This window comes from Phascolarctos cinereus, unplaced genomic scaffold (genome assembly GCF_003287225.1).
Source record: "Phascolarctos cinereus isolate Bilbo 61053 unplaced genomic scaffold, phaCin_HiC Scaffold_3;HRSCAF=262, whole genome shotgun sequence".
NCBI classification, from domain to species: Eukaryota; Metazoa; Chordata; class Mammalia; order Diprotodontia; family Phascolarctidae; genus Phascolarctos; species Phascolarctos cinereus.
Genome location: NW_027555736.1, coordinates 9,467,076 through 9,494,211, shown reverse-complemented (window position 1 = coordinate 9,494,211; position 27,136 = coordinate 9,467,076). Strand labels below are relative to the sequence as shown.

At 47.4% G+C, this 27,136-nt stretch overlaps 1 protein-coding gene across 1 annotated transcript in view; it reads right to left on the bottom strand.

Moving 5' to 3' along the window:
* Nucleotides 1–27,136, bottom strand: part of ADAM12 (ADAM metallopeptidase domain 12) — a 379,134-nt gene that overhangs the window by 33,741 nt on the left and 318,257 nt on the right. The window contains 6 exon segments of the mRNA XM_020973659.2: nucleotides 2,909–3,017; nucleotides 5,206–5,283; nucleotides 8,381–8,579; nucleotides 8,700–8,808; nucleotides 21,792–21,988; nucleotides 25,446–25,546. Of these exon segments, the coding sequence (XP_020829318.1) occupies nucleotides 2,909–3,017; nucleotides 5,206–5,283; nucleotides 8,381–8,579; nucleotides 8,700–8,808; nucleotides 21,792–21,988; nucleotides 25,446–25,546 (793 nt within the window).

Sequence of the window (27,136 nt, the reverse complement as noted above, 5' to 3'; positions counted from 1 at the left end):
AAGCAGCAAGCAGGCGTATGGTCCCTGCACCGGCCACCCAGACGCCGAGCTGAGGGCTCTCCTAAGACCAAGGGCCTTGGGGAGCAGCAGGAGAGGTTCCCAGAGCCCCCGCCCAGCCCCGCAGCCCACGGCTTCAACGTGGAGCCTGCAGCTTCCTTCCCTGCTCTCTCGTCCACTCTCCTGAGCTCTAGGACCCCACTGGGGGTTGTTGTCTTATCTACTGGAGTTTCTCTGAATTCTTTGGAGGGAATCTTTTTCTTTCTGGACAGTGTCAAATTATAGACATATTCTCCCTTCTCCAGTGTCCACCCCCACAAACTGGGGCTTAAAGGAATCACTCACAAGGTTGCTTGTTTTAGTTACTTTAGAAGCCCTGAGATACAATTGTTGATGGCAAAAGCAGACTTTGGGGAGAGTGGCTCACTCTGCTTTCCCTGCAGCAAAGAGGCAGCTGGTCAACGTGATTAGCTGGCTTGTGCATTTGTTATCTAAGACACTTCTCTGTGGTCTTCCTGCCTCCTGAACATTTGGTGCTTATTAGAATGTGCCACAGAGAACATCCCACAGCCGGGGTGAAATGTGTGGCAGTTCAAGTTGGCGAGTGCCCCTGGCTCAGGATGCTGGGGCTGCGATGACCAAGAAGGGGCTGAACTTGGGAAGGCTGAGGATCAGTCACTAGGGAAGGGGAGGAAGGGAGTGAAGCCCAACAGTAGTGATGGCCTTGGAGGCTTTGCAAGTCAGAAAGCTCTTGTGGTCCCCACAGGCCGCAAGGCTCAGGAGGGAGGCCGTGGGAGAGGTGGAAGGATGGGAGCTGCCTGGGGAATTTCTGAGTCCAGGATCTGGGAGATGGAGCCTGGCAGAATGATGGAGGTGGAGCCATTCTCCTGGGGAAGAAGGGCCTGAAGATGTGCTCAGGAGAACACGGGTTATGAAGGCACAGGCTGTGGGGCCCAACCCTGTGGTTTGTTACTGACACCCTGTGTGGCATTGGGCAAATCCCTTAGTGATGTCACTAATACCGACCCAGATTAGGAATCTGTACACATGCAGTCTGAGGAGAACAACTCTGTGAGCCACTGCTTTTCTCATCCCCATTCTACAGAAGAGAAAACTGAGGCCTAGAGAGGTTACCTGACCTTGCTTAACCATGGTGATAAAGCTATTAGTCACTGGAAGTGAGATTTGAACCCAGGGCTTCTTGACTACAAGTACAATGCTTCTTCTATGATGCCGCTTTCCCGCTTTCCATTTCTTGGCCTCAGTTTTCTCATCTGTAAAATGAGGCAGTTGGGATAGGTGACCTCTATGACCCCTTTCAGTTCTAAAACTTGTGTTTTCTCTATGATGGGATGATGATCCATGGAATTGGGGTAGGAGGGTTCTTTAGCAACAACATTAAACACACACACTTCTACAATGCTTTCAGTTTTCCAAAGCAAATTATATACATGATCTGCTTTGATCTTCACAATAACCCTGTGAGGTAGCTGCTGTTATTAGCCCCATTTTACAGAGGAGAGGACTGAGGCTGAGAGGTTGAGTGAATTATCTAGGGTCACACAGCTTGTAAGTATATGAGACAACATTTGAACCCTGACTGGCTGATGGATGGCCTCCCAGGTCTGCCATTCCATACTCTAAGGTCCCTCCCAGCTTGGAAAATGTTTGTTTGAAGGTCCATCCCAACTCTGATATGGAATGTTCTAAGGTCCTTCCCAGTTCTGACATTCGATGCTCCAAGGTCTCTCCCAGCTCTGACATTCTGTCTTCTAAGTTCCCTCTAAGTTCTGAAAATCTATGCTCTATAGTTCCTTCAGATTCTGACATTTGATGTTCCCGGGCCTCTCCCAGCTCTGACATCCTGGGGTCTAGGGTCCCTCCAAGTTCTGACATTCTATATTCTAATGACCCTTCACATTCTGATATGTCCTAAAGCTTTCAGCCAGCTTTAAAGCCATAATACTTCGGCGTCCTTTCCACTCCATCTCATCCTTTCTCTGCCCCCACCCCTTTCCACCTACATCTTTGTGCCTTCAAATGGGAACAAGCCCACATGCCACTCAACTTCCTCATTGGACCTTGGCCAAGATGATAATGGAAAATATTCCCAAGACCATCCCAGGAGGAAAGGGCTCTGAGGCCCTTTCAGAGAGCCACCCATGGGAGGCATCCAGGTCCTGGGCAGCAAGGCTTTGCCTTCAAAGAAGATGCTAGGGGTATCTCTGAAAAGCAAACCAGGACTCCCACAGCACTTTGGAAAGCTGCCCACAGTCAGCTCTGGCTTGGGAATCTAGATTTCCGCTGTGGCGGTTCCCACCATCCGAAATCAAATGTTCAAACGCCTCATCTGTGCCACCCCGTGCCAGGTGCTGGAAAGATACAGACAAGCATCTAAATAGTGCCCCCTGCTCTCCTGGGGCTTGTCTTCAAATGGGGGAGGCTGGCAAGATGACTGCAGGAGAAAGTGAGAAGGGGCCCGAATGGGCTCCTTCTGATCCGGGTGAGCAGAGGTGAAGAGTCAGGGCCGCAGGAGAGCAGTATGACAAAGAAGAGTTTTGAGAGGGGAGACCGAGTCTGGGAAGCCCGCAAGGCACTTCTGTTGTTGTCAGACACCGCACGGAGAGCCTATTGGGAGAGGTCTCCAGAGAGTCCGCTGCCTTGTCGGGGCCGTGCTTTGGGAACACTTTGGTGGTGGGCTGCCCTGGGGCTCCACCACAGTCCCGAGTCCCCCATTGGGCCGTTGTGAGAATGCTTGACTTGACTAAATATTTCAGTCCTATAATAAAGAGGTCATTCCCTCGCTGTTTCTGCCAATAAGCAGCAGCCCACTGGCCAGCTCTGGGGCCACCTCTGGGGGCTTCTGATTGAGCACACTGGAAAACGCTGATGGCGGCACACATATACTAACCTGCTTGTCGGACGGGCCCGCTGTCAATGCTCCCACCAAAGCCCGGTTTGTCGCAGAATGGCGGGGCCCAGTCAGCCTCACAGTGACAATTCTTGTTACTGTTGCAAACCTGCCAAATGAAAGGAGAGAAGTAAAGAGGCTGGGGTGGATGCTCAGGGGGGAATTTTTCTTCAAAATGAGAGCAGCCTCTCTGAAGGTCCCGGCTTTGGTATCCACCCCCGAGCTGTCTCTGATCAAAGATCCCCTCTACAGCCCCAGTCTTTGCTGGATGACCTCTAATGACGGGGAGCTCACTACCTTTTGGGGCTTCCCATCTCACTTTGGGATAGCTCTGATCATTGGGAAGCACATAAATATATCAATGTGCTTCTTGGGAATGTCCGCCTGAGCTCCTGGGTCTGCTCTGGGTGGCCAAGCAGAACGAGGCCTGGACAAGGCTTCTCACCTCGGTTTACATTCCTGTAAAACGAGGGGGTTGGACGTCACAGCCTCTCAGGGCTCTTCTAGTTCTAAATCTATGAATCATAAATCACACACATACATACACCATGTATGTATACATACAAACTTTGAAAAAAAGCTGTTTCCCTGCTCCATTTAAATGCTCACATCCCTCACTTTATTTTAGGGAAAATTCTGACTGCAGCATTCCCTGAAGCACACAAAGTCCAGCCATAGTGTCCAGACTGTACATCGACAAGAGTGGCTTCCCACAGTGAGACCATTCACAAGCACTTATGTGCTTGGCACACAGTAGGTGCTTCTTAAATGTTTATTGATTGGCCGACATGAAGACAACCGGGCCATCTTGTTGCCAATGTTAGATACTGTCGATGGGGATTGTTGATTCTTCCACGGGACCAAGATTGCTCAGCATCAATAATTCAACAAACATTTATTAAGTAATAAAAGCCAACATTTACACAGCACTTAAAGTTTGCAAAGTGCTTGAAAAATATTATTGCATCTGACCCTCACAATAACCCTGGGAGTTGGGCTGTATTATTATCATGCACATTTTACAAAAGAGTAAACTGAGTCATTGTGGTAGGCTATGGGGATTTAAAGACAGAAATGAAATGGCCCTTTTCCTTAAGAGAAAAAGGCCAAGTGGTGTAGTAGATAGGATGCTGGCCTTGGGCTCAGGAAGACCTAAGTTCTTATTCTATCTGAGACCCTTGCTGTCTGTGTGATCCTGGGTAAGTCCTTAACTTTTCTGAGCTTCAGTTTCCTCAGCCATAAAATAAAGACCTCTAAGACCTCTCCCAGCTCGAAACCTATGATCCTATGACTTATGCTAAGAGGGGATTCTGGGGCATGTCTCAGTTGGACAAGCTGGCCTGTGAGCTCACTTCCAGCTCTGAGACTGTACGAGTCAGTTACTGGGGCTCGAGGGATTGGGATCGCACTAGGTGTGTGATCTCAGGCAAGTCATTTTCTCAGTTTACTAATGTGTAAAATGAGTTATAATCTTTGTAGCTCCTGCAGCTCCAAAAAATTCTATGATTTTATAAAGCCCTTCCATTTTTATAAAACTCAGCTTGTCAGCTGAGTATACAAGAGAGATACTATGATTTTTTGCAATTACTTTACAAAAAAAAAGCCACATTTTACATGGGAATGATTGGCAAAAGTCTCCATGTCTCTAAACACAAGTTAGGGCATGATTTCTGTAGCGTACACTTCTGAGAAGCCAATGAACAGTAGCATGACAGATCAAGATTAATACAGCCTAGCTGGAGATACTTAAGCTTATCATGAAAAATGAATTATGTTTTCAACAATTAAGGTCATTTTTTTTCTCTCAAAGTTCTATAGACTGAAATAACTAACTCTTCTTGCTCAAATCCATTGAATGTCCCACAAAACAGAGTTGCCAGGGGCTTCTTCTGAAAATAAGAGGAATCCTTTTAGAAATATTTCAATTCTGCCACATTGTGACAGCTAGTGCCTGAAAGAACAGCTCTGTTTGAAATGTTAATGGGAAACTCTTCAGGAAGGAAGCTCAGTCGTGAAATCATTTTGAGGATGACAAAAATCCTTTTCTCTATCACTGAATGTTAATTTAAAAGATAATTACTTCTCAATCAGATTTTTCTTTGTTAAATAAAAGTCACATTTTATTTCTGATATGATATAAAGGTCATGGAAAATTAATATCTTTGGGAAAAAATATTGAAAGGACATTAACTGGCTTCTTATTACAAGAAATTCTAGACCCAAAGCTTTAACAAATCAATGACTCATTGCTCAGCTGGGTGTTGACTGAAGATAAGAAGAGTTTCTGTGATACTTACACCACGCCCGTGGCACTTTGTGGTACATTCATGGACCCCAAATACACTGATATTCTGACACCGGCGATTGAGGCAGAGCTGGAAAGAAGGAAAAAAGGACAGGAGGCATTTTTTGAGACAAAGATGTCAGGTACACCCAGGTGCATGCACATATGCGACAGACTGAGAGGGAAGGTTATGGTCATTTCCACATTCTGTCTCTACTCTACCACTCAGAGCAGAGGACCTATCTCAGTTGGAAGGAGCTCAGAGGCTGGCTAATCCACCTCTGGCCTGACCAGGAACCTTCTCAAGAACATTCCTGAGAGAGGGCCAACTAGCCTCTGCTGGTGAGGGGAAGCCCCCCACCTTGAGCGGTAGATCGGGCCAGTGGGGGACGCTGTCATCGTGGGGAAGGTTTTCTTAATGTTAAACTTGCCCTTTCTCCAATTCCACTTCTGGTCCCGGTCCATGCATGTTATGGTTCAACCTCAAACATATCTTTCATTGAACAAATGTTTCCTTTGGAGAGTTCCCTTCATCTGACCACCGCAGCTGAAGCCAAGGCAAGAGTACCAGCCTCTTGGGAAACACACTCCATGTCTCTGTTCAAGTCTACTCACAGCTCCCTGTTGCAAGACTCTATTTTTTCATCACCACACTTTTGCTGTCCCCCACGCCTGGAATGCTGTCCCCCCTCTTTCTGCCTGTCTTTTGGAATCCCTCAATCTGTCCATTCAAGCATCAGCTCAGGGGTCAAGGCCTCCATGCCCTTCCTAATCCCCCAGCTGATGGGAGATCTCCTTCCTCTAGCATAAATGACTCTGTGTGTGTGTGCGTGTACTTTACATGTTGTATAACATGTATAACTCCAAGCACCCCAAGAAAGTAAATGCTTTGAGTTCAGAGACAGTTGGCACATAGTAGGGATTCCAGAATAGAAATATTTGAGGAAGCGAATTGAATTGAAGCAGCCTTAAGTGGAGATGGTACACCCTGGCCTCTGAGAATTTGCAAGGGAGGATCATGGGGTTGACCATTTCCATGACAAGCCAATAATCAATAAAAAACAAAAACAAAAACTCAATATTTTTTCTGGCCTCCCCAACTCTGCTGCAGTCACAATGAGAACTATCCTGCCAAAAGAAAAGAAAACTGTGTCCGAGTGGGAGAGAGACGGGGAGGCTTGCCGTCCTGAGGTGGAGGCCATGGGCACTGCATGTCCTGATTGCAGCCCAAATTAACTGTGTCTTTTTCAGGAACAAGACTTGACTCTGGAAGCTAATACAGCTAGCATTGACATGCAGAACCTACGGTATAAATATTTCAAGTTCTCCTCCAAAGTAGGCCACACCATCTCCTCAGGGAAAAGGATTAGTCTGTGTGGAGGAGAGAGGTATTGGTTGGCACTGTACGCTTTTAGTAGTGAGGAGATGCTGGGTCTCCATTCCCTCCTGGCAGCATGATGTTAGGGAAGGATTGGACAGCTGCTTTGCCAGTGAAAAACTGGGGCTTCCCAAGCACGGGGGTGTTCACTGCTCCCAATTGTCTTGATAAAAAATTTTTTTTAAAGCCTCTGGACTTTTCTGAGACATTTCCTGAGCTTATTGTTGTTTGTTCTGGTTTATGTGAAAATGAAGTAAAAGAGTGGTGACAGTGAGATATACATATGTACTTAGCTTCTTAGACCTCAAATATCTTCTGGCAGTGTTATTTTTTGTAAAGAATCCCCTGCTCTCCCAGCCCTGTCTTAGATGTTACTCCTGTTTCTGCTCTCTCCTGCCTTCCTGCAGCCAACTGTTATCTATGCATTATCTTTCCTGGGCCCCCTTCCCCCTCCCCTGTTAGCTGCAGAGATCAGACCTAAAGTTCGCTGTCATAGTTCAAAGCCAGTGTAAACACAGAGTGGTGGCAGAGGTCTGGCTTTGCAGTCAGGGAAACCTGGGCTCATCCCCAGGCAGCTCAGGGGCCACCTTCACCAGTGCACCTGTCCTGATCTCTCCAACTGTTAGAAAGCAAGGAAGGCAGACAGCATGGTGGGTGGATGCCAGCCTTTGGGAAGACATGGATGTGGATGACAGGGGATGGCCTGGCAGCAGCGCTCAGGAGGAGCTTTTAAATCACATTGGAGAAGCCCCTGAAGAGGCTACTTTGTTGATACTTTGTATCTACTCATTAGTTCTGTCTTCACAGTAGAATGGAAGATCCTTGAGGGCCGGCACTGGTTTGATTTTTATCTGTGTGTTTTCCAGTACCTAGCACAGAGCCCAGCACACAGTAGGTGCCCCCAAAAGTTTATTGAATGCATCGTAGATGAATTTCTATCTGGGTCACTAGGAGGAGATGCATCAGAGTTCCCATGCCAACAAAATCACAGGACCTTGACATATTGACCTACAGACATAGGTATATAATTCTGCTTTTCACCATCAAGAGATTTCATAAAGACCACCTACCCTGGTTACAGGAATAGTGTCTCTACACCAAACAGGACTAGGGAGACCAGCAGACATCTCCAGGACTGAGAGATCTCAGAAGCCAACAGAAGTTCATAATTCTGTGGCCACTTTGCTCCTTTGCTAAGAACTGAAAGGCACCCCCTTCCTGAAGAGCTGGGTTCAGAGAAAGGCATTTTTAAGTAAATGCATGTTTTTGAATCAACTCTTTTTAGACTTCTGCTTACTGGTGTGTGTGTGTGTGTGTGTGTGTGTGTGTGTGTGTGTGTGTGTGTGTGTGTGTGTTGGGGAGAGGTGTGTAGGAGGTGAGGGTCTTAATTCCAAAATGAGTGAATCTTTCTTGGGAAAACAATCTAATTATTGTAGGATTTTTCTGAATCAAGACGGTGGGCCATCTTTGACGGCAGACTAGCCATACATGATGGGGAGCAACTAGGCTTGATAATTTCTGAAGGGCACACCGATTTGAGCCTTACAGCGATGCTGTGACGTGAACAGGACAGTGATGAGTCTACCCACTCTTTGGAGGGAGCAGCCGAGGCCCAGACAGACCCCGCGACTTCCCCAGGATCACACGGGGAGAGGCAGCCTAAGGCCTCAAATAGAAACCCTCCGATTTCCAGCCCAGTGTTCTTGCCATTCTCTCCGCTGCCTCTCATTCCATCCTTCGTTAGTAAGCCCTCGACAAAACAAGTCGCGATGATAACTATCATCTCCTTGCTCCTGGAGGCGAGTCTTACTTTGCCATCTTCACATTTCGTGCCGGCCAGCACGAGCCCAGGGTCCGGCAGGTCGTCTCCCAGGTACACGTGGGTGCCGCGGCACAGGATCTTGCCTCCTTCCTGCAGGGGGATGTTGGTTTCTATGGAAACGGCGTTGGTACCAATGACCGGTCGACTGGCTCCTCCCTGGCACTGGATCTTCCCACATTTAGCATCTCTGGGAGAGGGGAGACAGAACCACAAAGAGCCGTCAGAAAGGGTGACCCGACGAGGACGGCCGCGATCTCTCTGGAAGGACCAGAGCCCCTCAACCGAAGCCCCGCACCTCGTCACCTACCGCATTTCACATCTCGCAAAGGAGCTTTTGGAGTCCTTGCCGCAGTTTCCATAGGGATCGCCAGCAGAGTTGACTCTCTCAAAGCAGATCCCGGGGGCAGGTTTAGCGCCTGAAACCAAAGCAAATCAGCACTTTCATCGCCTGCAAATGTCTTCTAATAATTTCCTTTGAGCTGATTTGGGCTTTTTAGGTGAAGGCAAGCTAGGTTCTGCATACAGAGAAATCCTATCCCACATCTGGACCTTCTCTGAATACTAACAGGCCCTGCCCAGCCCCGGGATTTTCACTGCTTTGCAGCGTCTCTTAAATCCGTTAGGTGAAAAGCACTTCAGGGGTCATGCCTCTCCTGGGGAGAGGCTGGGGATCAGGTGTCTATCGCTTGTGGGCTCCCTGGGGACTTGTGTGGCCGAATTCCTGCCAAACCTGATCTAGGTATGAAGGATGCTGCCCAGCAGGCTTGCTTCCTCAAACCCTACCCCACTCAGCTGTGGGGAAAGAAGACCCCAGAAGAGTAGCGTGACTCATGCTTGGATGTGATGAGAGAAGGCCATGGGGAAGTCTCATAAAACACTGTCCTTTCCTTGAGTTCCCAGGAACCTCAGTTGGCCACAACCCCAGCTTATTTTACAAGGAAGGGATGAACCGCAGAGGCTTTGGGGCCCCGCTCCCAAGAGCCGTCCCCCTCACAGCTGATGACGGAGGCCCAAAGTGGTTTGGCAGCCGGAGAGCCCCCCAAACTGCCATGCAAGCATGTTCCCTTCTCTGGCCAGAGAAAAAGGAGGTGAGGGAGTATCTGCCCTGTCAGGGTGTTAGGGTGATCTCTGATCACATGTTCACCAAGCTCCACTTTTTAAAGACCTCCTGAGGAAATCAGCAAAAAGTTCCCATATTCTTAGAGAATAAATTTTGCTGTGATTCAATACAGTTGCTGCAAGGGTGTGCATCTTTCCCCAGGAATGCTGGGTTTACAGCTTCAATTAATTACCAGCATTTCACACTCAGAAGCCTGACTAATAGAATCTCCTTCACTGAAAAGAAAGCAATAATATTCCCAGCCAAATGTGGAATCTTGAAAAGATGTTGAGGAAATGACCCCTTTCTTTGCCTAACGTTGTATGCACTAAAATTAAAAAACTTGGAAAACCAAGGCACCAGAATTAAAATTGATTTTCAAAAATTTATAACTAAGCCCTGTTACAAATTGAATTTCTTTACGCTGGGAAAGTCCTTGGACTTCATCAGTTTTCATCTCTGTTTTGGGGAATCCATAGGTATCTTCAAGACTGAGCTTAGGTCCCATCTCCTACATGGCTTTTTCCTGATTCGCTCAGGGGTTTGCTCCCTGCCCATTACCACATGATGCTTATTTGCCTATGGGTCAGTTAATTGACCAGCATTGATTACGCATGTTTTGGTGTAGTTGATAGAGAGCTGGCCTCTGAGGCAGGAAGCCTTGGGTTCCAATCTCACTTCTGTATTGCCTATGTGACCTTGGACAAGTACCTTCACTTCTTAGGGCCCCCAACAACTCTCAAAGACTATGAATCCTAGAGGAGGTGCTGATTTGCATTGTAGGAAGGGTAACCTCACTGAGAATTCCCTGACACCAATGAAATTATGTCCTCTCTCCCTTCCACAAATACACCTGGCACAGACAAAAATGGAAATCCTTTTTTTTTCTATCAACAGAAACAATGGATATGCACTAATACTTTTGCAAGATACATACAAAGACTTGGGCAAAGGAAATACAAAGTAATTTTCAGAGCAAGGCAGTAGTAGTTGAGAGGATCAGGAAACTAGGGATTTGTAGAGGGGTAAAGGGAGGACACTGCAGGCACAAGGGATGGCTGGTGCAAAGGTGCGGAGATAAGAGGTGGAGTGTCATGTGAGGAATAGCAAACAGGCCAATCTGCCTGGATTGTGGAATGGGATGGGGGGAAGGGGAGAAGTTGGCTGGAGCCAGACTGTGAAGGTCTGTAAGTACCAGAAGGAGGAGATGGTGCTTTACCCTACAGGTCAGTTTCCTGAGCTGGGAAGTGACATGGTTAGAGCCATGCTGCAGCAATACTCAGGGAGAGACTAGAGGCAGGGACATACATGTTGTATGCGGAAGGCATTAAATGATGCTGCTCTTTGCTTATGGGAACATTTTGTTTATTGAAAGGGGCAAAAATAGGACATTTCTGTGAGAAACCTAGCGAAGTAGCAGGGGGAGAAACACCCTGAATAAGTGTGCTGTTTCCCTGAAGTTTATTTACATATGACTACTATCATCATCATTATCACCATCATCCTCATCCTCATCCTCATCCTCATCATGTAGGACCAGGAAGTTTATCCCTGGGAGACTCTGACTCCAAGAACTGTTTGAAAACCAAGGGAAAGTTACCTGTTGGCTATCTCTGAGTAGACATTTTTATGGCTTCCCCACGGCTTCCCAGGCTTCCAGGGCTTCCTTCAGGTCCTAGCTTTTCCATATTACTGGAACTCTTTCCCTCCTCATTTCTGTCCTCATTTTAGTCCAAGGCCCACCTTCTGCAAGAAACCTTTCCTGGTCCTCCTTAATCTCAATGCCCTCTCTCTGAGACTATCCCCGAATTGTCCTGTATATATATATCTATATATATATATATCTATATATAGATATATAGATATATAGATATCTATATATACATCTATATATAGATATCTATATATCTATATATCTATATATAGATATCTATATATCTATATATCTATGTAGCTATATAGATATATATATATATATATCTTGTTTGTCCAAATCGTTTATCTCACCCATTCAACTGTGAGATTATTAGAGCAAGGACTAATTTTTGCCTTTCTGTATCCCTGCTGCTTAGCACAGGGCCTGCCATGTAATAAGTGCTTCATAAATGTTAGTTAACTGACTGACCAGCTAATGGAGCTTAGAAGCCCATCGGGCTGAAAAGGCAGCAGAAGTAGAGCTCAGCTGAGACCAGCTGACCAGAGACAGAGGTTCTGCAGTTGAGGTGGGGAGCTGATCTAAGGGAGGAATGTTCTAATGCTGGGAGCTGATTGTGGAGGAGGATGCTGTGATTCAAGGAGGGGAAGCCGCTTGTCCAAGGTCAGGTAGTTAATAAGTCTCAGAGCCAGCATTTGAACCTAGGCTTTGTGAGTCCAAGCTCATTGCCCCTCTGAACTTCATTAGGCCAACGATGTGAAATAACTACCAGGTCAGAATCTAGTCCCATCACCTTCCCAATTGTTGGTGATGAGAAGGGGAAGGGAGGCCAAGCAGGCATTTGGATAATCCACAAACTGGATAAGCCATTCCTAAACAATAGCATTGATCTTATCGTGGAGCCTGCCTCAATGGCGCTGGTTAAAGGCCAATTTAGGGTCATTGTCACTCTCTCCCAAACTCTTTCCTTAAGATTAAACCAAGTTCACTCATTAGAAAGCCATTGAACTAACAAGGTGATATCCTTATTCAAGAAAAAAAGCAGAGGAAATTTGATGAGAATTCTGTTTTCCTTCTTGACTTCTCATGGGAGAGGCAATTAACAAAACTGTGAGAACTGTGAGGTTAGCGAGCTCTACACCTCTCTAATTCACTGCTCCTTTTAGGTAAGAGGGAAGAACAGTCATGAAGAACCCTGAAGGACTGGTATGTGTGTGCGTGTGTATATGTGTGCATACATGTGCCCCTATGTGTGCGTGGGTGAGTGTATGGAAGTAGACGCATGTATGTGTATATATGTACATGTGTATGATATCACATCAACAACAGAGGAGGAAATTGGATCTGGAGTCAGAGGAGAGGGGTCAAACTCCACCTCTGTGTGCCCTGGAGCCCATAGCTCGTCTTTTCTCAGGCTCTAGTTCACTCATGCATAATGTAAAAGGGTCAGAGTGAAGGCTCTCTAGGATCATTTCCCGGTTCAGTCCCTTGATCCTGGATAAGACCAGTCAGGATCCATGCTGGTGTTTGTGTGAATGCGTCCAATGCTCCAAGCCAGCCACGCCAGCCCAGGGCCGACAGGACGGACTGTTCAGACCTTCCGTCACTCCTGAGCCTCTTTTCCAGATCCTTTCATTCCTTTCCACATCCTTGAAAGGTGCATTGGCCCAACTCCGCAAAGCTCCATTAGGCTTCCATGGTGTACAAGGCTCTGTATGAGGAGAGCAGGGTAGGACCTGCCCTCCAGCATCTGACAATCTCCTGAACCAAAGAGGACAAAATATGTCAACTGAGGATGTGACTGATCCATAAGACATCCAAGGAGAAGGTTTCTAGGTCTTATATATAGAAAGGGCTGTTACTCCATGGATGCCACATTCAGCTTGTGGCCACCTGTGGACCTCTGGTCTTTTTCTTCTGTGTTTGCTCATGGCCTGTCTTTCCCTATGCTGTGCTTGCATGTTCCTAAAGGCAGCAACCTTAGCTTTCCTTTACAAATGAACTGTTTCCATGGGGCCATTTTCTCCAATTTGTCAGTCTTTGTGAATTCTAATTCTGATTATTTTTAGATAATGAACAGCTGCATGGCTTTGAGGTTGTGCATTTCCAGTGCTGGTTTTCTTGTCAGTCTTGGCTGATGAGTTCCTAGAAGATATGGGGTGTTTATCTCCATCAGGGCAGTGCCCAGAAGGTCCCCATGTGTGGATAGGATCTCAGGCTGCTGCTGCACTGCCCCAGGGCCTGCTCCTGGCCAGCCACTGCTCTGCCTCCCTACTGGTCACATCTCAGTTACCAGCATGGTGGTGACATCCCCTTCTCAGCCTCCTCTCCTCAGGGACATTATCCTCTGGGTTTTCATGTGGCTGCTCTCTCCCGGTTCTCCTCTGGCCATTCCTTCTCATTCTCCTTTATGGATCCTCAACCTAGGGACATGTTAGCCATGGGCATCTCCCCCGGGGCTGTCCTGAGTCTTCTTCTCTTCTCCCTCTATATTCTCTCTCTCTTGGTGATCTCATCAGCTCCCAAGGACTCAATTATCATCTCTGTGCAGATGATTCCCAGGTCTATAGATCCACACCTACCCTCTCCCCAGCACCAGTCTTCCATCACCAACCGCTTAGAGTCTTAGAGTCCCAGATGAGGAGGATTTTAGCTTTTCTCCTCTCCCCCAATCACAGCCTCTTCTGGTAACTGATCTCCTAATAACAAAATCAGAAGACTTTTTTTTTTATTGTTTTTACTGTAGAAGGAAATTAAGCCTTGGTTTTCTTTTTCTTGTGCTCTTTTTCTTTTCTTTCCCTTCCTTGTGTTCTCTCTTTTCCTTTGGGTCTTTCCTTTCTCATTTATTTTTGTCTCTTTTATTTTTTGTTCTTTGTCTTTCCTTCCTTCCTTCCTTCCTTCCTTCCTTCCTTCCTTCCTTCCTTCCTTCCTTCCTCTCTCTCTCTCTCTCTCTCTCTCTCTCTCTCTCTTCTCTCTCTCTCTCTCTCTCTCTCTCTCCTCATTTCAGCTAGGCTGCCTGGATAAGGTATTTCCCTTGTTTTTCCCCCCTGTCACATAGGGTGGTTGACCTAGATGACACCCAAGGTCCCTTCCAGTTCTCAATGGACAACCCAATTTATCATCACTTTAGTAGAGAAACTGAACCAGGAGTTTCCCCCCTCATTTTCTCATTTACGATGATGGTGGCAAAAAGCCATGTGGAAGCCTTCCAATGGGCTGGAGACTCCTTGAACTGGACAAGTCAAACTGATTACATTTTGTCATGGAAAATGGAAGCCTTCTGCCCCTGTAATTAACCCTCTGTCCACCTTGTTCACATAAACTTCCCTCCCTTCACCCCTGCTCTAGGGAGAATTATGATGCACTTATAAAACCCCTATAAATGAATCAGTCCGTTGACTTTCTTGGATGGGCCAAAAGATGGGGTTTTCAGCAGTCTCAACTGTATGATCTACTTAGCCTAAAAAAATCACTTGGGATCATGCACTTGGAGGATGAGGTAGTTCCTGGCTGAGCAGAGGGAAGAGGAAGGGGCAGGGAGGGAGAAAGGGGGGAGAGACAGATTTTTCGATCGGGGTTTAATAAAACACAGAAGTTGTGATAGAATCATATAGAGTGAAGTGTTGGGCTTGGCAATAAGGATGATGGTTTTCAGGAATGAGGAGGGACTGACAAGTATCAGGATGAGGCAGAAGGACAAGGAGAAGGAGGAGGAGGAAGAAGGGATTTGGAAGAGAAGATGAATATTTAAGCATGTAGCCTAGGAATCGAAACTGTACCTCTCAGGCCCAAGGTTTGGGAAGCAGACCCAGCTCATTGGGAAATACCAGATCTGGAGGCTTTATACACACTTTCTCCTTGAATTCTCACAAAACCCTTCCAGGTGGGTGTTCTTATCATCCCATTTTACAGATAAGGATACTGAGGCCCAGACATGGAGAGATTTGCTCAGAGTCACACAGCTGGGTGGCATTTGAACTCAGGTCCTCCTGCCTCTTAGTTTAGCTCTCTACTAAGCTACCCAGGCCTCGGGTGAAAAGGGGCCAGGCTAGCTACAAAACCGGACTTAAAAGATAAGCCATCGGCTTAAATGACCCAATTATTTTCAACTGTCCTGTTTACGTAAAGACCCTTTAAAAGGGGACTTTGGGCGTGTCTCTTCCCTCCTGGACCACCCCCACCATTGTTATTGCCACCAAACAAACCCATTGTGGGTCTGGATGCCAGCTCCACTTCGTAAACCCTTCTTGTCTCCCCCAGCTGAACGGATGCTCCTGGAGAGCAAGGATTGTCTCATTCTTTATATCTGTGCCCTTGGTGCCCAGAACAGTGTCTGGCACCTAGGAGGAACTTAACCAATACTTGCTGATCGATTGATTCCTCATTCTGTGAAGTATGGATTCAAACAAAGGACCGCACTTGAGGACCTAGAGGGCCATATGTGGCCTTGAGGCCCCAGACTCCCCAGCCCTGTGCTAGTTACGAACTATTAATTGCTCTGAGCCCTCATTCGGGAAAATTCCTCACATTTAGGCAGAGGTTGGACTCTTTTCCTAACTTTGTATTTATATCTATCTCTAGTTCACCCGTGGCCTCTTCGTAGTTGAGGTAAAGTTTGGTTTACTGGAAATGTTTAGATACTGTAATAGCAGATTATATTACAGTGTCTGTAGAGAGAGAGGCGAGGAGAAATTGGGGAGAGAGCTGACCTCTTTTTGGGACTTTCTCCATACTGGCTCTTCCGCTCTGAGATGCTTGTGCAGACAATGGCTGTCCGGCACGTTTCCCTCTCTGCCTACCTTTGTCTCCTCAGCGGGGTGTTGGGACGCCATGCTTCCTCCAAAGGAATGTGGTTCTATTCAGTTTGATTATTTATAGAGGACCTCTGGGGCATGGCCGAGTTTCCTTGGCTTATCCTGACATGATTCTGGTGTCCTTAATCAAAGGACTTTTCTACACTTTGTCTAAGACCCATGGGATTGATGTGGGGGGCAATTTATCATTTGCTTTAGGTGGGGATGGTTGAGTAAATCAATCAATCTCCCTCCTCCCTCATATATGTACAAAATAAACCCAAGGCAATGGAGGGTGGGGGAGGCGGTGAGGTACTAGTAGCTGGGGAAACAGCAAAGGCCTCAAGAGAGTCAACATGTGTAAAAGCCTTTAGCGAGAAGGCCTCTGTGCCCTCAGATTGGCCCAAGTGACTGTGCAGAAGAAAGACAATTTTAACTCTTCAGGGTGACTATGGTAGGAACCCAATGTGGCCCTGTCACTGCTGGCTTAGCTGGGTCACTCAGCTGGGTTGGCAGAGCCTGGGGCTTCCTGTGAGGATGTCCCCGGCAATACTGTGTCACAGTCACATCCTGTCATTGTTCAACAAGCATAGATACCACTGACATTGAGAGGAAATGAGAACAAGGCCTGGGGTGGCCAAGCAGACTGAGTTCTCACTTCCTCTGATTGGGAGGCCAGAGGCAAGGGCCTTGGGGATCACTGAGACCCAGGGAGGCTCTTCACCTGCCTGAGCTCACATGGCTCGTCCCTAGCAGAGCTGAGATTCAAACCCATCTTGGCTGCCTCCAGGCCCTCGACTGTTTCCACTAAAGAATCGTAGAATTTCTGAGTCACAAGGGGCTTCAGTGGTCACTGAGTCCAAGTGATTTCTCAAAAAAATCCCTCTTAAAGTGCTCACTTGGACCTGACTTGGAGATTTTCAGAGAGGGGAGCCCCTTACCCCCTGCGGCAGCCCAATCCACTCTGGGATGGTTTAAATTGTGAGAATCTGTCTCCTTCTATCCCTCCTCGCTCTGTCCTCGAGGTCGAAGAGTACAAATCTGGGTTCTTCTCCATAGCTAGCCCTTCAGGTACTTGAAGAGGACCTCCTCCTTTCTCCCTCCTCCTCCCCTCCTCCAGTCTCCTCTTTTCCAGGCTCTACCCTCGTTTCTTCAACCTGACCCTCCAGTGCTGTGAGCTGAAGCCCCTTCACCCCTCTTCCTTGGTTAATTCAGCCCTCCTTCTGTTTTGGTCGCTCCCAACTTGCAGACAGCTTGGGGACAGTTTTTCCCCCTGGAAGGTAAGATGCCTTTTGATCTTCTCACCCTGGGAATGGTTGTCATTTAAAACATGTCCACGTCTCTGACAAGTTCAGGATCTGCGACCTCAGCAAGTTTTGACATTTTGCAAAATATATCGACTTGCCAGATGCCGTCAGGCAAGTGTTTGGGATGAACAAGAGGAATGGAAAATCAGAGGAAATGGACCGAATCCTTGCCGAAAAGAAAAATGAGGATGCAACTGTGGGGAAGAAGAGGCGATGTCAGCAGGCGGAGAAGATGGAGGAAAAGGCTCAGGGAAACAGGCCCAGGAAGAACTCAGGGGAATGCGAGTAGGAGTCCATTGCTTGGGGAAGACTACAACTCATGAGCTGAGCTCCAAGATGAAGGTCTTGGTCAAGGCTGAGACCACTGGGTGAAGGCTGCCTCAAATCCTCACTGACTTGGGGCTCAAGGAACCATCACCTTCTGGGAAGAGCCACCCAAAGATGTAGACTTCAGTGACTGGAGGAGAAGGAAGGCGCCAAGACCCCTTCAAAGCACAGGAACGTGCTGAATGCAGACACACTGAAGGCCTTTTCCACTGCCGAGTCAGTTGCCATGGTAACACTGAAAAATGTGAGCGTCCTGGGTAAACCTAGATAGGAGCCCAGAGCAAACTTGTTGTGATGGACCCATCTCCTGTCATGGGCTTCTGGAATCTCACATCCAGGTGAAAGACATCCCTCTGTGCTTAGCACACAGCAGGTGCTTAAGTAATGCTTGTTGAATGGATGACTGGCCAGGTGAGACTCTCTCAAGCCAAACCCAGGTCTTTATTCACCAGGGCTGGGATGCCCTGCATGTGGACAAGCCCTAAGGACAGCTGGACCCCGGGGTTTTGTTGACAGGGAAGAATCCTGCTTCGCACACAGAACCAATAGTCAGATCTCAGACTCAATACACACACACACACACACACACACACACACACGCACACAAACACACACACATGCACAAACATGCACATGTGCACATGCACATGTACACACACACACACACACACACACACACACACACACAGCCCCAGTGATTTCCAGCTTCCAGGAAAAGGCATCCTCAGTCATGGCAGAATTTGTGGCTGAAGAGATGAGTCAGAGTAGCAGCCCAGGTTGTGGGAACCTGCTTTTTACCATTCTGTTCTTCCAGGGAAGTTAATTCCTCAGGAAATGGATATAACAATGCTGCCCTGGCCATTTACTCTACTGACTCTCCTTGAATTGAATCCGGTCATGGGGACGACTGAGAGTTCAGCGTGAATAACTTCTCATTGGATGAGAAACCATCCACTGACAACCACATGATCATTCAAGATGAGATGCTCTATTTATATGCACAAAATACATCTAATATATATACATATATACATATATGCTCTATTTATATGTATAAAATACATCTAATACATATACATATATACATATATGCTCTATTTATATGTACAAAATACAAATATATATACATATATGCTCTATTTATATGCACAAAATACATATAATACATATACATATATACATATATGCTCTATTTAGAAGAAAACAGACTGAAGACCCCGCTGGGCAGATGGGGAGGAGTTGGGTGGGATGGCCTTCATGGCACCAAGCATGGCAAGGCCAGCAAAAAGGCTGCTGAGTCACCCAGGAGGATGGCCCACCCCACGCATTCAGCAACAACAGCAGCCCATTAAAATCAAGTTCTGCATTAGTGAGCACATTTCATCCTCAGTGATCAGAGGAGCTGATAAAAAAATGGCATCTGGGAAGGGAGCTCTGGGCAGCATCATCCATCTCAGCATCCTTGGGAGTCACAGTAGAGGCTGGGGCTCTGCTCCTGAGCAAAGTTAGGCCAGGGACTGTAACCAGGGAAACTTGGATCATGTGTATTTGACTTTGATATATCAAGGGCCTATGATGTTATCTGCCTATCCATCTATCCATCCATCTACCCATCCATCCATTCATCTACCCATCCATCCATTCATCCACCCATCCATCCACAAATCCACACATCCATCTATCCACCCATCCATCCATCCACATATCCATCCATACATCCATCCATCCATCCATCCATGCATCCATCCATCCATCCATCCATCCATCCATCCATCCATCCATCTATTTTGCTGTCTATCTGTCTATCTATTTTCTATCTCTAACACATCTATCTTTCTATTAATTTTTATATCTATCTTCTACATATCTATAACACATCTATCTATTATCTCCAATGCATCCATCCCTCTATCTTTCTATCTTGCTGCCTATCTATCTCTCTTGCTTTAAGGTTTGCAAAGCACTTATCTGAACTAACAACAGTGAGAGGAATAAGACAATAACCTCCAGGTATTACTATGACCATTTTACAGATGAGGAAACTGCAGGTCAGAGTCTTGCTCACTGTCACAAGCTAGGGGGTGACTTGCCCCTGAGTCTTCTTGAGTCTAAGGCTGACCCTCTCTCTGTGAGGCCATGTTTCCTCTTTCTTCTTTTTCTTCTTACTTCTTCGCAGAGTCCTTTATTCTCACAAAGGCAACTTCAAGTTTGATGCCAGTATTTAAAAGAGCTTAACAAAGTGGGTTCAAGGGCAGTCCCAAGAAAAGTGTGTCTCCTCCTACTCTGTCATTTCAAACAGGATATTTTAAACCCAAAGTGACACCCTCATTCTTTAGTGTTTTTCACAAGACCCTCCAGAAAACCCTTAAGCCCTCACCCATTCTCTTTTGCCTCTGTCTCCTCCTGCTGCTCTGAGCCCAGGGCCGTTGCTCGGGCTGGGCAGTTCAGACCACCTACAAGCTAGCCTATGGCCAGGGCCTCTGACCCACCCACTTTGGGGTGGGGGGCCAGACAAAAGCTGAGCCTCAACAGGGACTGAGCACTGAAGAAACAAATCTGCCACGTTAGGCAAATGAACCAGGGGAAAGGGATTATGAGATAGGGTGGAGTTGACAGTCTTGAGAAATAAATTAGGTTAAGGTTTAACTCAGAAGTTCTGGGATCTGGCTAGAGACAGAGATTTCTATTTTTTAAAAAATGACTTGATTTTCTGGTGGGGTAAGCCTAAGAGGCCAGGCCCTTGTGGCCTTCATGTTTAACATCATGACTGTTTCTTGTATGTGAAACCACATCTCCTGCCCCCATGCCTTTGCACAAGCAGCCCCCCATGGTTTAGAATGCCCGCTCTCCACATGCTGGCCCGAGGCCCTGAGCTTCCTTCCAAGCACAGGTCGGTACTGCCTCCCACATGAAACCTCTCCCAGTAGTGAGCAGGCTCGCTTTCTGGAAATCGCTGTCCATTACTCTGTGTTTTTACTGAGCAAGAATTTGTCAGAGGCAGGATGGCTTTGGGATCAGAAAGTGCCTCTTCCATGCCCTGGATGTGTAACCCTGGCCAAGTCACTGAACTGCTCAGCATCCCAGGCAGCTCGCTGAGACCCGCAGCTGTGCAGAAGGTGCAGACCTGCCCTGGTAAAGGAGCTTGGGCCCTGGTGAATTCACCGGCCCAGTCAATAACAGCTCAGACTAATTCTGCATTCCTTTGTCTCTGTTCAGGCCTTTTCCTCCAGTAGGACATCAGCAGCTGATGACCATTTCAAACCGATTGACAAAAAGCATTTTTAAGCACCTACTATGTGCCAGGCGGTATCCTGGGCACTGGGTATAGGAAAACAAAAATAAGACAGTTAGCACCTTCAAGCAGCTTCCATTCTAATGCAGCAAAACCCACAATAAAATGCAAACTCGTTTGGAAGAAAGCTGAGCCTCTGTCCTCAGGGAGTTCGCATTCCACTGCAGGAAAGTCAGTATAGGGCAAACAGAAGGTGACTGTCAGGCAGGGGTTGGTTTTTCTTTTATCTTTGTATTCTCAATCTCTAACCCCAAATGAGCCTTGGCACACTGTTTTATGGTCATGTCTCACTCTTTGTAACCCCAATTTGGGGTTTTCTTGGCAGTGTCACTGGAGTGGTTGGCCATTTCCTTCTCCAGGTCATTTTACAGGTGGGGAAACTGCGGCCAACAGGGTTAAGTGACTTGGCCAGGGTCACACAGCTAGTAAGTGTCTGAGGCTGGATTTGAACCCATGAAGATGAGTCTTCCTGACTGCAGGCCTGGAGCTCTATCCACTGCACCACCAGTCTGCCTCCCCTACTTCCCTGTAAAGCTCTATGCTAAGGGCTGAGAATACTAACTACAAACAAGCTGTTCCCTGCCCTCAAGCTCACTCTCTAACAGGGAGAGAAAATACTAGGAAATGGAGGGATTGAACCTGATTGTAGCTAATGAAGGTTTTCTATGTCTGGAGCCGTGGCCATCCAGGCCATGGAGAGGGGGCCCCACCTGCCCACGTGGCCGGTTCAACTTGGGGACAGCTGTCCCGGGGGGTCTTTTCCCTTCCATGGAAGGGATGGATCATTGGTAGCCCCAGCTCTCCGCCCCTTTCACATTCCACGTTTAACGTGAGCATCTGCAGAGACGCTCTGCTAGAAGGCAGCCCCAGAATCCCCTCCTTCCCATGCCTGCTCCCTGGGCTGATGACCCCCAGGGGACCCCCTACCTGGTCCCCAGAGGGTGATGCACTGCTGCTCGTGGGTCTGGCAGATGCCATTGTAACAGTAGCCATCCACACGGTGGCACTGGTGACCGTCATGCAGATACACATTGGCCGGGCAGTGCGGGTTGGCTCCAGTACAGAACTCAGGGAGGTCGCAGGAGTTACTGGAGGCTCTGCAGGCTGTCCCCAGCGGGCTTCAGCTGGAAGGAGAAAAACGGGAGTGAAGGTGTTACAGGAGAGGGCTTCCTGCCAGCATTGCTGGGGTGAAATACTGCAGAGTGATTTCAGCATATTCCCCTGGAAAAGTGCAAAGGACTTTCACATTAAGTTCCTTTGGCAGCAACTAGAGAGAGAGAGAGGGAAGTACACGGGCTGATCTCGGCCCTGAGGTGCCTGGCTAACGAGAGAACCGGGGATGTTAGGATTAAACAGACAACTCAGTCTCCACTGCCACCTCTGAGAGACCATGGCAGGTGTCCAGTTGGTGTGCTTTAAAAATGGACGATTAGCACAAGCCCTACTTTTAAAGAGTACGGGTGTTTTTAGTATTGGGCTTTTGACAATGGGTTTTTGGCACTGGCTTTTCAGCACTGGGGACATAGCCATCCCCATCCCCCCAGTAAATGCAGTGGCCCAATGAATGTAGCGAACTCAATGTCCATGTGATAGTTTAGGGCTAGAATGGAGCTTTGAGAGCCCAGGGATCAAGGGGGTTGGGGCTAGAAGGTACTTTAATGGTTAACAGCTCATTTAGTCGAATCCCTGAGAAGCTGATGTCTACATTGAGGAAGCCATTTGCCCAAGGACAAAGAGCAGGACAGTGGCCAAGTCAGACTTAGAACCCATTTCTGGTTTTCTCCTAAGCCAAAGTGCACACTTTTCAAAGATGGTGCTTACAAGGAAATTCAATGCAGTAATGACATCAGAAGCGACAGAGCTTAATGTGCATAGAGAACCTAATAACTAATTGCTTCTGGCATCCCTAGCTAGAGGAAGGCCTCCCAGCACCTTGGGTGGACCCCCAGTGGTACATTTATTGAGAGCTATGGACCAGAGTCGTTTGGGATAAGTGAGCATGGATGGGCTGGGACTTGCATCATTAGAGAAAATACTCAACTCTACAAGATCCCAGATCCATCAGTGTTCACTGAAGTCTCCAAAATGTTTAGCCTTGGGCTGGCTCTTCCCTCCTACCAAAAATGCTCCTGGGCATTCTTCTCCTACCAGCAGTTAGTAGGTGCTCGGAGGATACCAAGAGAAAGTCTGTCTCCTCCTAACTCCATCCCTCCCAAAAACTCATAGAAGACATTTGAAAGTAAAAATCAAAGCATTTTTTAAAAGGTCTGATTAGGCAACCACTCCTTTACACGGTAACCAGGAGTGAAAGATGGTACAGGGGGGAGGAAAGCACAGATGGAACACACTGGGCCAGCACACAGGCTCTGTAGCTTATGGGCTAGAGGGTCTCGAGTAAGTCATATCCCTGCTCTGGGCCTCAGTTTCCTCAGCTGAAACGTGAAGCGGTTGGACACGATACTCTCTAGGGTGCCTTCCTGCTCTTGGTCTGGCGATTCTAAATGGCATTATCAAGAGGCTACCTTCTCTCTGCTGGTTATTTCCAATTTATCCTGTTTATCTCTTGTTTGTACAAAGTTGTTTTTAGCTTGTCTTCCTCATCAGCTTGTGAACTCCTTCAAAGGAGGGACTGTTTCTGCCTTTCTATGTATCCTCAGCTCTTCACACAGTGTCCGGCACATAGTAGGTTCTTCATGAATGCTTGTTGACTGACCGGCTGGCAGTGCTTCAAAATCTGTTTTTTTTTTAAAGTGGCAATTGGGGTTAAGTGACTTGCCCAGGGTCACACAGCTAGTAAGTGTCAAGCATTTGGTCTGAGGCCACATTTCAACTCAGGTCCTCCTGCCTCTGGTGCTCTATCTACCGCACCAGCTAGCTGCCCCTTTCAAAAGCCTAGTTCTTTGCTGAATTTCAGATAAAAACTCAAAATGCCATTTTTAACCTGAATCCTAATTCTGAGACTGATGCCTTGATTGTCAAAACAAACAAATCCCACTCCAGAAATGTGATCATTATTTTCCTGGCCTTTGTTGCCCAATATTTTCTCCAATGAGAGGAAGGCAAAAGGGTAAAGAAGAGTGAAAAAAAACTCCAGCACCTGTACAGGTGTGCTCAACATCTGGTAAGAGATCCTTTGGACAAAAGAGAGGGATCTGGGTAGAGATGACCCGTCACAAAGGATCCAGGGTGTGGGGTCACACACATGTCCACAAACTCCATGGACAGAAACGATTTATGGTGAGCTCTCAGCATTTGTGCGGCCTGAGGCAAGGGACTTTTCCTGTCAAGACCTTAATTTCTCCATCTGTCATGGGAGGGGGAGGACAAGGTGGTCTCTCAGTAAGGTTCCTTTTAACTCTAATGATTGATTCACAACTGAATGACTAAAGACAAGATTAGAAAATCAAAACCTTTGGTTAAAGATCTGGGTCCAGTTCTTTGGAAGGAAATGTTTCAAAAGAGAATTAACCTTGGAAGTTTTCATTCCTCAATGGTTCACAAAACAGTGAAATGACTGAGTGGTGCTACCATTGGTCAGTAAGCCAGCTCCAAGGGACCAGAGGACAAAGACCACACCCAAAGACCTGCTCCCTCTGCCTACCTTGTGGCCTCTATGGGAAGGTAAAGGGACAAGCATTTATCAAGCACCTGCTACGTGCCAGCCACTGTGCCAAGGTCATTTTATAAATATTATCTAATTTTTCAGGTGATATTTAATAATAGCAATAATATTATTAGCTGAAATTGATGTAGCACTCCGAGGCCTGCAAAGCACTTTATTAATCATATTATGTTTGAGCCTCACAACAACACTTTGACATAGGTACTATAGTATTGTGAGCTCCATTTTATAGATGAGAAAACTGAGGCTCAGAAAGATATTGTTTCTTGCCCCAGGTCCAACAGGTAGTTTATTTCAGAGACAGGATTTGAACTCAAGTCTTTCCTGACCATAAGACTAGTCCTCAAGGTCACTGATGATAATTTGAGGCTCTGAATTATGTACTTTGATTTTTTATAAAATATGCTTTTATTTGTTGGGGTGGGGATTGTGATGTGGTGGGAAAAGCCCTGAATTTGGTGTCAGAAAACCTGGGTTCGATTGCCTGCTTTGACACTTAGTGGTGTCAGCATAAGCATGTCCCTTCCTCTCTCTGGGGCTCGGTTTCCTTCCCTGTAAAATGGAGGAGATTGGACTACATGGCCTTCGAGGTCACTCCCAGCTATAATCCCATCTCCAGGACTGCTGCCCGTGTGACCTTGATCTGTCTCTTCTCCCTGGCCTCAGTTTCTTCCTCTGTAAAATAATCCCAAATTTGGGGTCCTGCCTCCTCCTTCCTGGGCTCCAAGTTTCCTCATGTGTAAGTGGAGGGGCTGGAGGAGATGACCTCTGAGGTCCTTCTGGCTCAAAGAATCTGATCCTTTGATAATGGTCCCTGCCCAGCCGATGTCACCGGAAGGTTGTCCCAAAGGCCCTTGTAAACCTGAGCGTATGGTAGAAAGGTCAGGCCTAACACTACAGGCTGCCCGCAGCTGCCTGGCCTCCTGCCCACCCGCTGGGAGCTCTGACCCTCTCCCTGCCCATCACATGCCTGGCAGTTTTCACAGCAGAGTCCGTGGGCACACACGGCCTCGGGCTTCAAAGTGCAGGTCGTGGCGTTGCAGCACGGATTGGTACATTCCTGCAGAAAGCATCCATAAAAAAAAATAGACAAACGAATGGATGAATGAATGGATAAATATAATTGTGTACATGTTATCATTTCTATTTCCGCAGGCATAAACGACTTCTCTCAAACCCGATTCACATTCATACACTGGGCACCACTTTTGCTTTTCTCTTTTTAGGGGCCCAAACATGAGCCATAACTTTCACTAAGCATCATCCCCAGAAGACTGAGGTTAGGAACTGCTAATGAGTGAATAAGGAGGAGAAAAGGAGGTCCCTGTCACCAGGGGCAGACTGGGGAGAGCCCGGACCTGAACCCAGTCCACAAGCCTTGATGGCTGAGTATAAGGTATGGAAGGGGCAGTGCTCCAGGGCCTGAAGACTCAACCAAGCAGTGTCTCAATGTCGTGTGTATATGAGTGTGTGTGTATCTGTGTGCACATGTGAGTGTGTGTGCACTAGTGCATTTCTCTACAAACTTCCTAACTAAAGTTCACACTTCATATAGTCCTTTCTTGTAATTTTTTGGACATGAAACCATTTCAGTTTGCTGATGATTGTTAAGGTCACAACAAATGAGTAAATTCAGACACAACCGGAAAAGAGGAAAGCCACTTGAGTGAACTGGCCCGTCTTCCCCAGCAGGGATCATTCATTACATTCACGGATGTCATGGGCAGGGTGTTCCTAGGGTCACAGAAAGAACAAAGTCAGCACCCTCAGAAAGTCCAGGCTGCTGGGCTTCATCTCTGAGAAGGAAAAGCTGCTGGAAGTGAAGCCCGGGCCTGCGTTCACTGTGTATCTCCAGTCATCCTAGGGCGTCTCCACTCACAAGGGCTGGGGCAGCGGAAGGGGCCAGGAAACCAAGTCAATCTGTCAATTCCACAAGTCTGGGTTAAGCATTTACTATGTATAAAATGCTGGGCTGGATTCTGAGAATACAAAGACAAAACCAGAAACGGTCCCTGCCCTCAGGGAGCTTACGTTCTATTGGGAGGATACTGTATCTATGCAGAGTGAAGGGGGACAGAGTGCTGAAAAGAAGTGAAGGCTTCTGGGGAAGGAAAGGCCCCTGAGCTGTGCCTGGAAGGGGACGAGGGACGCTAAGAGACGGAGGGAATGTGTTCAGGCATAGGGAACAGTGCAATGACACGGGGGTGGGGGCGTGGGGGGGCCGTGTGATACATCAATTATTATGGGACCGAAGCAGCCTGGGGCCCAGCTGAAGAGTCAGGGTTAACAGAGTCAATCAATGACCTACTGCAAGCTAGGCACTAAATAAACGCTGGGGATGCCAAGAGAGACAGGGCAGTCCCTGCGCTCAAGGAGCCCGTACTCCAACGGGGGGAGGGATAAAGAGAATCTGAAAAGGGGCTGAAGGCCTGCTGCCAAGGTGGGGAATGGTCCGAGGAGCTGCGAGCTGATTTCCTCTGGAGATCAGTAAAGGCGGAGGCCAGCTGGCCTGGGAAGGTCGAGAGGAGGCCAGCGTCCCTCCCGAAGGCCTCAGCACTGTGCAGGGGGCTTGCAGTGCCCATTAGGCAGCTGGGAGGGTAGCCCACTGACCCACGGACTTGCCAGTGAATTGCACTCTCAGGAAGGAAAG